This window comes from Solea solea, chromosome 9 (assembly GCF_958295425.1).
Source record: "Solea solea chromosome 9, fSolSol10.1, whole genome shotgun sequence".
NCBI classification, from domain to species: Eukaryota; Metazoa; Chordata; class Actinopteri; order Pleuronectiformes; family Soleidae; genus Solea; species Solea solea.
Window position 1 is genome coordinate 22,026,350 of NC_081142.1, and position 12,747 is coordinate 22,039,096.

The 12,747-nt window shown below is 40.7% G+C and overlaps 1 protein-coding gene and 1 non-coding gene across 2 annotated transcripts in view; one reads left to right on the plus strand and one right to left on the minus strand.

Annotated features, from left to right (window-relative positions):
* Positions 1-12,747, plus strand: part of ghrhrb (growth hormone releasing hormone receptor b) — a 43,818-nt gene that overhangs the window by 13,201 nt on the left and 17,870 nt on the right. The window contains exon 3 of the mRNA XM_058638824.1: positions 10,983-11,090. Within this exon, the coding sequence (XP_058494807.1) occupies positions 10,983-11,090 (108 nt within the window). The remainder of the gene's footprint in view (positions 1-10,982; positions 11,091-12,747) is intronic.
* trnap-cgg (transfer RNA proline (anticodon CGG)) lies at positions 4,123-4,194 on the minus strand. Its single transcript has one exon. It is a non-coding gene; the product is annotated as a tRNA-Pro (tRNA).

The window sequence follows — 12,747 nt, forward strand, 5'->3', positions numbered from 1 at the left end:
CTGTAAGTTAACAGCACGAGTCCTCACGGGAGTCATTCAATTATTCCGTCGATGACCTCATCTGAGATCAGGAAAACAACTCTCTGAAAATCTGATTCAACGGTCGAGACGAAATAATAATAAAAAAAAATCAATGTTTCATTAAAACGGACGGACGCTCAGTGAAAGAAGATATTTTTTATTTCCTGTCCCTCGTCTCAGACCAAAAACAATTAGTCTGCTCACAGCTTTCCTATTCATTTCTCTCTAAGAAATTACGTCTCTACATTAATGGAAATGCAATTTACAATCTGTACAAAACATTCACTTAGTGCAAATGTATAATGTCATCATTGAACATATACATATATATATGTATGTATATATATAATACACTGCGTACAAACAGTGTTACACTTGAACCATTAGGGGCAAAAAAGGTCCCATATTTGATGGTAAATGGTCTGTCTTTATGAAACCCCTTTGTCGTCCTGAGGACCATTCAAAGCTGCTTTACACTGCAGCTTTGACATTCACACAAGAGTCTCGCCCACACATGGACTTGTAGACTAGCAGAGCAGGGAATCAAGCCCACAACACTCGAGTTGAAAGACAACTCTCTCATCCACTGAGCTACCGTTGCCCTCTCTCACTTCCATTAGAGCATAATACATGCATTGTATTATATCTGTATATCTGGGTGCCAATCTGGGATTTTGCCTTGGAATTGATCATTTTTACTCCTCTCCACCAAATAGGGTAATTTTGGCCATATTCGGCATATGGAGAAACAAAAAAACATGCTATTTCCACTAGTTGGCACTGTCACGATTGTTGCTGCTCATCATTGACAGACTGTATTCATTCAATGCAATAATTATAATGATAATTCATATTTTCAGTTTTTTTTCCATCTAAAAACATTGTGGTGTCATGACAAAAATCTGGCAAATATAATAATTTATAGGGTTAAAATCTTTATAAACTAAGTAGTATTTGATATCTATCAGGTTGGATGTAGGTTAGAAAAGTCAGCTCAATAAAAGTAGAATATAATATTTTTATAGCTTGCCTTTAAAGGACATTTTTTGTGCTTAAGATTATGAGTGTGACTAATATTTGAGTTGATGCACCTAGAGAGACACATCTGTACAATTTGCTGCACTAGTTCTGAGCTTCCCTAATAACCAAACAATGTGAACTGTAACATCTCTAATGAATCCGCAATCAATCAATCAATCAAATTGGAAATTAGAATCAAATCTGATGAATTGATTTGATTCAGAAAATCTGTAGCGATGCCCCACCCCCAATCAGGAGGAGAAGAGGATTTAGAAACCAAAAATACAGGCTAGAGCTTTAAATAGTTTGTAGCTAAAGTGATATTCATACAGGTGCAAAGCTTTTGCCAGTAGCGTCACTTGTATCTTCAGGTGACGTGATTATTAAAATACCAATCTCGCAATTGTGGATCAAGCCAGACTCTGTCAAATGTCACCAGCTGGATGCCTTCCTGTATCTGATGACTGCTGCTCTTTAATCAGCAGCGTAATGAGCACATTCACTTCCTGTTATCGCATTACCATCCTTCACTCGGTACAACAGCCAAAACAATCAAGGCGGCTAATCAGGTGAGGAGATGGATTAAGGGACTGATTGGCCGGCCCGATGCGGTCCTGCTCCATCGATGTAGCTCAGGTAGAAGGTGGACCAACAGGATTAGAAGAGATTGAACCATTATCCTCCCTTCAGTGGCCTGGAACAACAAAACAACAGCTTGTCCTTCAGGACCTTTGTTTTCCATCTGAGATTCTGCCTGTCCATCACACGCAGAAGAGGAATTCTCTTTGGGGGGCGGTTTGTGTTTTGAGTTACGCAAGGTGATCGCATTAGACGATTGTTATAAATACGATTAGCGACGGTTTTGTTGCAGCTTTGAGGCTGGGTTAGGGTTAGAGTTACCCTAACCCACTTTGGAGCCGGTGGACACAAGCCGTGGAGCCATGTCCATGCAGGTGGAAGAACAGCCAACGACAGACATCGCTTATAAAAACGGTCGCACAAATAAATGCCTTTACAACAAAGGCAAACATCGAGGAAGTGCAAATACACATAGAACAGAGAGTTTATCTCAGAGATACTTCATGCAACAGCAAAACTACCAGGTCAGTATCGCTTTTTTATGCTTCTGTGTTTTTCAGTTCTTGGCATTTGAAACAAGTCGGTCCAACGTTAACTCAAACATTAAATAACAAAAAAAAATTACAGTTACAGTTACCCTCTCTTTTGGGGGGAGTTAGCCTTTGACCTTTGCTACGCTGATTACACAAAATGTACTTGTTTATCAAATTTAAAGGCACTATCAAAGGTCACACCAAGGTGTTCGACAGATGAACGGATTTTTGGGGAATATTATATTTGTGTGTGGCCTCGTTGTCGTTTCCTCCTTCCACAGTTTTCTCTGCTTCTTTTCCGTCGCCTCTGCCATGATGAACGTATAAACTAACGTCGTATTGGTGTGTGTAGTGCTCGTCCACACTTGTACTCGTGTACGACGACTGACTGCAGTGAGAAGAAGATAAAAATCTACACCGTGTGAGTGGCTTTGTGTTGGAGTCTATGGGCGGCTCTCGTAGGTTAGCATGCAAATTAAATATTGACTCAAGCTCTCTTGGGAATGTTTGCAGTGGTTGCTTATGTGGCTTCAGCAGTCTTCAGCTCTGTTGGTGCTTGCTCTAGTTTTGGTAGCATGTATGTTAAACATGTCTTAGTTTTATATCAGGTGTGGGATTGGAGTGAACAATAAAAATACAAATTGGCGAAAAGACTCTTCTCGTCATTCCGAAATCTAGGCTAGAGATTGAAGTGTGACCATTTGTATCACTATTGTGTTTTTATCACTATCATTATTATAAAAACTAAATCCCAGTCAGAGCTGAAATGCAAAGTAGTTCCAAGCACAACCAGAGTTGGACATGAACTGGATCCCAGTGAGAGACCTCATGAATATTTATTCACAGCTGTTGTGATGAGTGGTCAGGTCACGACGTTCAAGTCCTTACGTCTTTGACCAAAGCGTTGAGGGACAAACAGATGAGAGCAGGAGGAGAGTAAGTATGAAAAATAACCAGAGTAATTATTGCCTTTTCCACCAACTGATGATACTAAAGCATTTCATACTTCCTTTGACCGATTACAGATTACACTCAAGTGTAATCCTTCAGCTCCAGACACAGACGTGTTATGATCCTGTTCTTCGTCCCGCCTCACAAATCTTTTGAAGGTGAATTTGACCGAACTGATAAAAAGTGGCCGACATCCAGTAATCCGAGACGTCAGACGCAGTCACATTAATGGCCGCACAGAGTTTTCCCAGTTTGTACAGTTGACGTAATCTTATCTAGTTTGCGATGGTGTTTGTTTGAACAAGGACCATTTACAGTGGGAAAAATGTTTGAGTTCAACGCTGGCACCAGGACTGACTAAACACTGTCAGGGGGTTAACTTTGTTCCTTAAAATAAAATGAGTTAATTATTAGCTACTAATACTAACACCTCAGAAAGGAGGCTGCGGTTTTTCCTTGAAAATCCACACGTGTACGATAGAAACAGCTGTTTCTGCCTCAACTTCTGTTCACTTACTCTTATCTTAATCTCTTCTCGCTGATTGTTGTGTAAAGAAAGTGAATCCGGACCACAACTTTAAGTTTTAGAACCATGTGATTATCTCCTCCAGTGTGTTTATCGCTCAGTGTGTTCACATGCATGTTAAAAGACAATCATTCGGGTTTTCTTCATGTGATGTTAACATTTTAGTCTTAGTCGGAATAACATACAGTACCTGGATAATGTGATTCATAGTCTGACTACTCCTGCATGTATACACTTAGTCAGACTGGAGTCGGACTTGGCGTTCTGCGCATGTGTCAACATTTCCTCCCTGGTCTTTGACGTGGAAGTAGAAGGAGACAATGTATGTGCAATAATGTTGCTGGAAATTATACAGCGGTGGCGTCTTTCTTTGGGAAACATGGAAACCACAAGCTCCATCTTTGGAATCATCTCGTTATGCTGGAGTTCCTAACTTTTTAATATGAAGATTTAAGTTTATTTATCTTGTGTTATCTAGTAAATAAATACCAAGGGCTTGTCCGGGATTTGAACCCGGGACCTCTCGCACCCGAAGCGAGAATCATACCCCTAGACCAACAAGCCCTTGTATGTCACACAAGGTTTACAATATTCGCCTATGTCACTTGGCATTGGCTCCCACTCCCCTGCGTGACCCTTGAGTGTAGGTTAAGTGGTAGAAAACAACATCAGTAGTGAAGTGTGTTCGAAATATAACCTTTTGTGAGTACAGCGACAGTTTCATCACATGGAAGCATTATGTGCTTTAGCCAAGCTCGTTTTGTCGCTCTATGTAAAGACAGAGCACAATTCACCTGGTAGGTGAGGTAACCTGGAGGTGAGAGCAAAAGAGCACTAAAGGTCCATTTATACTACATTATTTTTTATCACCCATCCCAAATGTTGTCTTTGTCACTACCCTACAACCCCCCGTGTGTCTTTTGGTATGGACGTTACACAATACTTCCTCTAGAGGGCGACCATTGAAGAGGTTTATTTCATTGTGTTTGATCTGAAATAGAAGCGTCAGCGGATTTTGCAGCATTGGAATGAAAGACCACTGGATGTAGGTCGATCGATCAATATTTCCACTGCAATTTTTCACAATTTGCTTCACCAGATAACTCCAAGATTTAAACATGCTGCGTCCCACAATCTCCTTTTTACTGGCTGCAGGGATAAGCCAGTTTTAAATGTCCCTGTAGACTCTTATTTGTCATTTACCCGACTCTGTACTGCCCCAATGGTATTGCTCTATTTTTTAAGCATCGTAAGCTCTCCTGCGATGTGCACAATGATGGATGACGTGAACATAAATGGTCGAAAGGCTTCGTCCATGTCCATCTTTAGACTGTTTGGCTTATTTGGCTGTTGCTGAAAGGAACACAGGTAGCAACTGAAACTCCTCCCTCTATCCTTCCGGATTCCTTGTCCATTTTTGGGTTAATTATCTTCACTCGTCCAGTGGGAAAATCAGGTCAGTGACAGGAAGGAAACGAGGACCTAATCAGTGAGGAAAGAAACATTGAGTTAACAGTTCCTTGTGACTCTGCTGTATGTGTCTTCTGCGTTGCTTCCACCTTCCACCTCTGACATTTCCTGTGATAGTTTGACGGCGTGGCTCTCCAACACCTCACTGCTCTTTCACACTCATCATCCTCAAAACCAATTACTGCAGACTAAATACCAAAGGTGAAAGGTCACGATAAAACGTATTGCGGAACTGATTGGCGTTGTTGATCGTAGATTTAACGTTGAGACATTCCATCTTAGAATTCACCTTTTATTTTTTGTGTAGCTTTTATTATGCACTGTATCATTTAAATGTTTATGTTGTTTTTTATGTCTTCTATTTCACAGATTTTTATTGCCGTCATTCTGTACAACACTTTGGTCAAACTCAGGGGTTTTTAGATGTTTTTATTCTTAACTTTTCTGTAAAATCTGTAGCCTCATCATTCGATGTCACCAATGCTTACACACTGGTCCTTTTAAATTAGATTAAAAACATTATTTATATACTGTGTGTATGTGTGTGTATATACAGTATATATATATATATACATATATATACATATATGTATATATATATATACATATATATACATATATGTATATGTATATGTATATATATATATATATTTTCATATAGTCAATATCAAACAATAAGAAAGTATTTTAATCAACTCAGCTGTTAATAACACAGGAGTGCAGATGTATTCCCTGCTCATATTTACAGCTCCAACTGTGCAACAGATAATTCTACTGCCATAAAGACATAATTAAGAAACAAATAGCCCGAACATCATTTTGGTTACATATCTCTCTCTCATCAGTCTGTACACAGTGAAGCATTTTATGTGACATTAAGGATTTACAGATCAGATTCCGATCTAATGATTCGTAAAAAGTATTCAGAGTAAATCCGGTACGGAGTATGACATTGGCACATTTCAAGGGACTTTGTATAGTTGTGTGGTATGCGTTGTCCATGTCAAACAGTGAAATAAATTAGAATTTTTCTAATTTACATAATCTATGTAGTCCCACTTTTTGTTATTTGTGACATCAAAATTAACTACGTCCTTGTGGAAAAGCTGGTTCTCCATGATGTTGATACTCCTGCTCAGCAGTTATCAACAATCACCTTTAACGCCACTATCCATCCATTATCTACCACTTTATCCTCGACATGAGGGTGCCAATCCCTGCTGACACAGGGCCAAAGGCAGGTATGGGACGAGCGATGGACTGGACAGGTCGCCAGTCCACCGCGCGGCCGATCATATAGAGACAATCATCCATTCACTCACATCTAAGGGCAATTAATAATGTCCAAATAAGCTCTACAGTACACGTGGGAGGAAACTGGAGAACCCAGAGAAAAGCAGGCCCAACGGTGTGGCCCCCTCAGCTTCTATGAACCTAAAAGAAACACTTAATGGAGGAAAGTTTCAAGAGAGACGGAAAACGGGTTATTTTGTTGTAGAATTTAATGGGAATGTCTTTTTCCTTTTAGCGGGAACACGCTGGAGCTCTCAAGTTGTCCAGTGAGGCCATGTCCATGCGTCCATCTTAATATCAGCCATTTTCTCAAGGAGAGTCTCTGACAAATAATATGAAAGTGAAAATCCTGGGAGAGAATAAGTTGGCCAGTGGCCTCCAAGCAATTTGAGTTTCAAACCGCTTGTGTAAACTTCGCTACTTCACATTTTCCTTCCATGGTTTAGTCTCACCGCTGTAGACGTGTAGACATTGCAGCTGGAACAAGACTGAACTATTGTTGTTGTTTTTTGTTATCATTGTCAGGTGGGAGCGGCGGGAGATTGTAGAGTTTGGGTTTACAGAGCAGTGGGGAGATTAGATGAGAGATCCAGGGAGTAGAAATGAACAGAACATGGAACAAACGTTGTTTCCTGAGTAAATTGTACAAACGCTGTCCAGAAGTTCCTGATTGAGTTCTTTGTCCGTGTCCCCACTGTCACGTCGGAATCCTCGTCTTCTTTGTCCACCTCTGCTTCTCCCTTATCACATAGCATTGTTTATTAAAAGGCAAGATATTGTTGTGTACATCCCAGTGGAGCCGCCTGGTCTTCTGTATTACTCGTAGCAATATTACAGGAGCAGCTGTGTGCATGACAAACGGGAGACGGATGCTCCTTTGAAGCATGAAAACTCTGGCCAGTGAAGTGTGAGAATGAAGAACTGCGATATGGCTCTGGAGATGAAAAGAAAACAGAGGATATAGGTTTAGACTGACGTTTGGTGAAATCTCACGCGCCTTCCCACTTTATATCTGCCTTATTTTTGTAATCAATCAATGTGTTGATTATTTACTTAATTACTTTCAGTCTATCTATCTATCTATCTATCTAGAGGTCACATGAATGTCAGAATGGCTTAATCCCTCTAGAAAAAACAACTAACGCAAGTCTGAACTGGGACCATTCTAGTTTGACTTTGTCTCCTCAGCCCTTGACGGAAAAGATAATCCAATAAATCAAATGAGATGGCAGCTGTGCGTCAGGCATTAAACAGAAATGATGTGTTTGTCTTTGAACATTTTTTAAAACCAACACAACAAACATTTCCCCTCGTCAAAGACCTTCTCCGAGTCCTCAGCCTCCCCTAATCATGAAAGCCACTGCGGAGAACCAATTAAATGTGTCGTAAACTTTCATATCAACTATTCTGTTTCATGACAGATGTTAACTGTGTTGCTGATCCCCTGCAACTTTGCTGGTGTTGAGAATCCCGGCATTTATGTGCTGTACGTCAAATTTGACAAAGGAATGGTTTTCACATGGAGCGCCCTCTGGTGATGGTTTCAGAGAAAATGGTGAATTTGATTCATTTTAATAATGTCAAGATATTTTGCATCTCCAGACACGTGTTTATCTGGTTACACTTCAAATGTATCTGAAATATTAACCTCTTAAAAGATAACTAAGATAATCAAAGATAACACGTGAAGTGTAAGTTTCACTGTAGATACCATAGATACTATGCCATTTAAGATTACTATGGCTAAAAAATGATTAAACCCATTTAATTTGACTTACAATTAAAAAAATAAAAAATGATTAAAAAAATCAAATATATTTGGGGCATTTTTCTCTGGAGTGTCAGAGACAACATAGCTCCGGCTGTGATTGGCCAATCTGGGTGATTGACAGCTCGTTTTAATCATCAAAGCCATTAGGATCAGGCTGCGGTCCCTCTGTTCGCACGTCAGAAGGACGCGAATGCATATGACGTAGTTTGACGGACATTCGCCCTTCTCCAATCAAAACAAACTAACGGCCGTCTGGAATGACCAATCAGACCAGGAAGAGGCCCCAAAGCATGCTGGGAAGTCTAGTTCTCCGTTAGAAGCGGCTTTGTTCCGGTGAAAACAGCTTGTTTTGCTCAACAACATAGGTACATGTGTTTCTTGAAAGTGAGTTGTTGTTTTGCTCTTATTTTGTGGCTGGATCCGTGAGTTTTGGTCGTAGAGTGATATAATCTGTGGAGTCTCTACTGTCGAGCAGACATGTTGTTGTTTTTTGTCAACATGACGGCGCTGATTCTCCCTGTTATGGTGTTTTCGGCTGGTGTTGGTCAGATTACTCGGCGTTCAGTCTGTGTTTGGTGAACATAGGAATGTTTTTTATGAGCTTTTAGCCGAGTTCCTGAGCTTTCTGTGGGTATGCAGCGTGTCAATAATGCAGCAGGTAAATGTGCCTTTGATTAATGTGCGTCGCTGTGAGTTTTTTTGCCCCCCATACCGGGGGCTAACGATTTAGGAAGATAAAATACACATGTGAATATAATGAGTTAACGTGAACAAATAGAGGGAAGCAGCATCCGAACATCACTAAATTGAGGAATGCTGTGGTTTCCTCATCAGTCCACACAAAGCTCCTCTCACCTGCCGTGAAATACAGACGCTGGACTGACATTTCATTCTTGTGACTTCTAAATGTCATCCTTTACTCACCATTCCATTGCACTTTTGTTTTTTTTTGCCGTTACCCTTTATCCAAACATGAACTTTCTCACCTCCCTCACGCAGTAAAAACTTTGTGATTTTTCAAGACTTCTTTTGAACTTTCTGTTCATCTTCAAATCATGAACGCATGATGGAACCTCACCAATAACTCTGTCTCCAAATCCAATCCACTTTATGTTGAGCTGCTTAAACAGAACCATAAAATCTCTCAAGTGCGTATTGTGAACCAGGTTAAATGCATTGACAATGTAAGATTTATTCAGTATTTCTCAAAATTGCGGGTGCAGTGATATCATGTCTGAACATTATACTTTATAATTTATACAAGTCATTTCTTATATAGAGGGTTAGAATTTAATGAGCACCTGCCAACTCCTACTTTTTCATTAAAAAAAATGAATCTTCTACATAATAAAATGTGTAAAAAGTGAACGCTTTAATACGAGACCAGCCGTGTGGGTCGTCCTCCTGGAATGAATAAATTGTTCGCATCAGTTCCGAGTCGTAAAATGAGATGTTTTGCCTCCCCTTCCACGACGCTCTCATCTAAATTTGATCTAAAAGCATAAAGGAACACAAAAGGGAACATCGCACGCTCAGTTCATTCGGAGGCCGCTCTGTTGCCACAGTGTGAAAAGGTGCGGCTCCGCGAGACGTCCGTGCATGTGTGAGCATAATGATGCTGTCGAGGAAGATTACATAACTGCCAGTCACAGACCGCTGATTAGAAACCAAGCAGAGAAGCAGAGAATATTTATGGAGAGAGAGAGAAAATAAGGGACAAATAGATGCAAGAGCACCAGTCCATTCATCCACTGCATTATCCCCTCAGTGTCAGGACCTTTGCTTTAATTAGCACCTACTGAGGAACTTACTGATGCCTCCTGCAGAGCTCCTTTCACACACACTGCGAGTCAAACAAAGGCGTATACCGTGCCCTTTTATTCCGCAACACAGGCTTTTCATTACCTGGAGAGCCATTAGAGCAGTTACAATAAGCGTCTAATCACATGCCACTTTCAGTCGATACGGCGCACCAAGAAAATGCAGCTCCAATGATGGAGGAAAAGAAAAAAATCCTATATAAAGCTAGAGTTTTGACATCAGCGAGATGTTTGTCTCATCACATATTTGGCAGGAGAAAGTCTTGCAGGAGCCAAATCTGTGTTTTATTATGAATGAGTGTTGGTGTGTGTCTGCGTGTTTTAATTGACACCGAGAGCCGAGAGACTTTGATGTGTGAGGCGATGTGGTGGCAGAGAGAGACACAGAGAGAGAGAGAGGGGGAGAGAGGGGGAGAGATGAGGGACTCCTCATTACTGCTGTCCTCCTCCTCCTCCTCCCCCTCCTCTCCCTCCCAATCACATGGCTGACAAGCTCTCCCCTGCAGCCTCCGCCGCTGCAAACCAGCGAGGTGTGGAGGAGAACAGCAGAGACAAGGCGTGGGATGAGAACATCACCAAATAAAATGTCCCTTCTCTTCACTGCAACCAGGAAACTGACATCACTCGACTTAAATACACTCAAATATTCTTATAGCTTGAAGGAATGTGTGGTAGTGGTCAGCACTCTTGGCTTTGCAGCAAGGCTTTGAGGCCCGGTCACAACAAGGGTCTTTCTGCATGGAGTTTAAATGTTCTCCTTGTGTGTGTGTGGGTTCTCTCCGGGTTCTCCCACTTCCTCCCACAATCGAAAAACATTCAGATTTGGGGATTATGCAAATTGGACACTCTAAATTGACCATATGGTTGTCTCTATGTGTCCCTTAACTTGTGTTTGGGTTAGAGGCCCCTGCGACCCTCACGTGGAGGATACAGCAATAAAATGTAGCCCATGTTCTCTCTCTCTCCAACATGTGATAAATGCTCTTGTTTTGTCTCAGGTTGTCCGACAGTGTGGGACGAAATTCGGTGCTGGAACCGCGCTGAGGTGGGACAGGTGGTCAGCGTCTCCTGTGCCAACGTGTCCCAGCTGTTTGCTAATAATGAAGGTAAATCACCCGGGCTTTGACAGAGGTGGGTCATGTTTGAAGGCGGAGCTGTGGGAGGCTGTGGGATGCTGTCTAGAACTACAGTAAAAATTAATAGTTTGTTTCTTTATTTATTATAATCACCAATGTGATGACAAATAATGTCTCAAACTCACGTGACCTGAGGGGCCAATGAGCATCTAGTGTGGTCAAGAGGGGGCCGGTCATGAAAAAGCTTAAAATGACATCATATAGTGATACATTTCACCAGATTCAAAAGAAAAACTATAGTTATTTTTATAGAATGATATATATTTCACAATAAAAAAAAAACATTTCTGATGAGAAATGAATTTATAAAGAGTAAAAACTGGTGGTGGGCCACATCAAAAACTATGCAATAATGTTTTTATATTTGTTTATTTATTATTGTCCACAGTTGCACTTTTTCTGTCTCCTCTCCGTTGACTTCCACGTCCAGATCTTGTCTTCGGGTTGTCTAAATGCTCCTCCCCCTTTCTTGTGAACGCCAAATCTGAATTCTTTGGCATTCACAAGAAATTCACAAGATGAGTTGACTGTAATTCGGGGGTCAAAGGTCATTGTCACCATGACCTTACCAAACACAGATTTGGCCATAACTTCAGAGGAGAAGCACACGTTATAACTGCATTTTCCAGAATGTGACCGGCTGCTTTTGGGAGATTTAAAACTGAAAGTCCGTATCTACTTATTTCTCTTATTTGTGCAGAAGCAGAAATTCTCAAATCAGCCGCGTTTGAAGCTGTGGAGAGAAATGATGAATTCTTCTGCCAACAGTTGCTCTTTTGTTTTATCCTCCCGCTGCTTGTGTTGTGCCTCCACTGGCTTCTCCTCCATTGATGTTGTCAGTAAATAGTCTGTCTTAAGGCCATGTTGATTTCTGCGTGAAACTCGGAATAGCAGCAGTGTCATTTTACTTTGTGTTGTGTTGTCTGAACTTTCTCTGCCTGGAGCTCACGGTTCTCTCCTCAATCTGGAGTGGAACCCTAATTAATGCGACTGGTGAAACCAGTTTTTGGGCCACTATTTCATGTCAACAAGTGAGACCTTTGCACATCCTGCAGGTCCATATCTAGTAAAAATAAAAAAAGATAACAGCAGTGCAAGTCTACAGTGATGATACCACAAACAGACATTTTATTGGTTTTTCAGCTTCTTAAATAAGATTATTTTCTTGTTTTGGCTCCATATGACAAATAAATCAACACTTTCAGTCGTTCTATGGAGCTTTGGAGTATGGAATCCTTAAAATGACCCATAAAATTACACAGCTTAACAATAAAATTCAATGAATGAGAAGGGTTTTTTTACTCATCACAAATTTACCGTTATCATGTTGTTCGACAGTGGATGGAAAACAATTGCGTTGCTGATGTGATTGAGGTACAATTTTGCCACAAATTGAAGAAAAGTGGAGCCACAAATATTGATTGAAAAGCACTCAGAGAGCGCAAACATCACATCAGCGCCGAAATCTTGTAATTTCTTTACGGCCCCATTACTTGTGCAATAACCAACATCGGCAAGGAAATTTCATCAAAACTCTTCCGTTACAGTTGACACAAGAGGTTTGCTGCTCGCAAACCGTCTAATGAACACATGAACTTTTGAAAAAAGTGTAAGTAATAAAACTGCA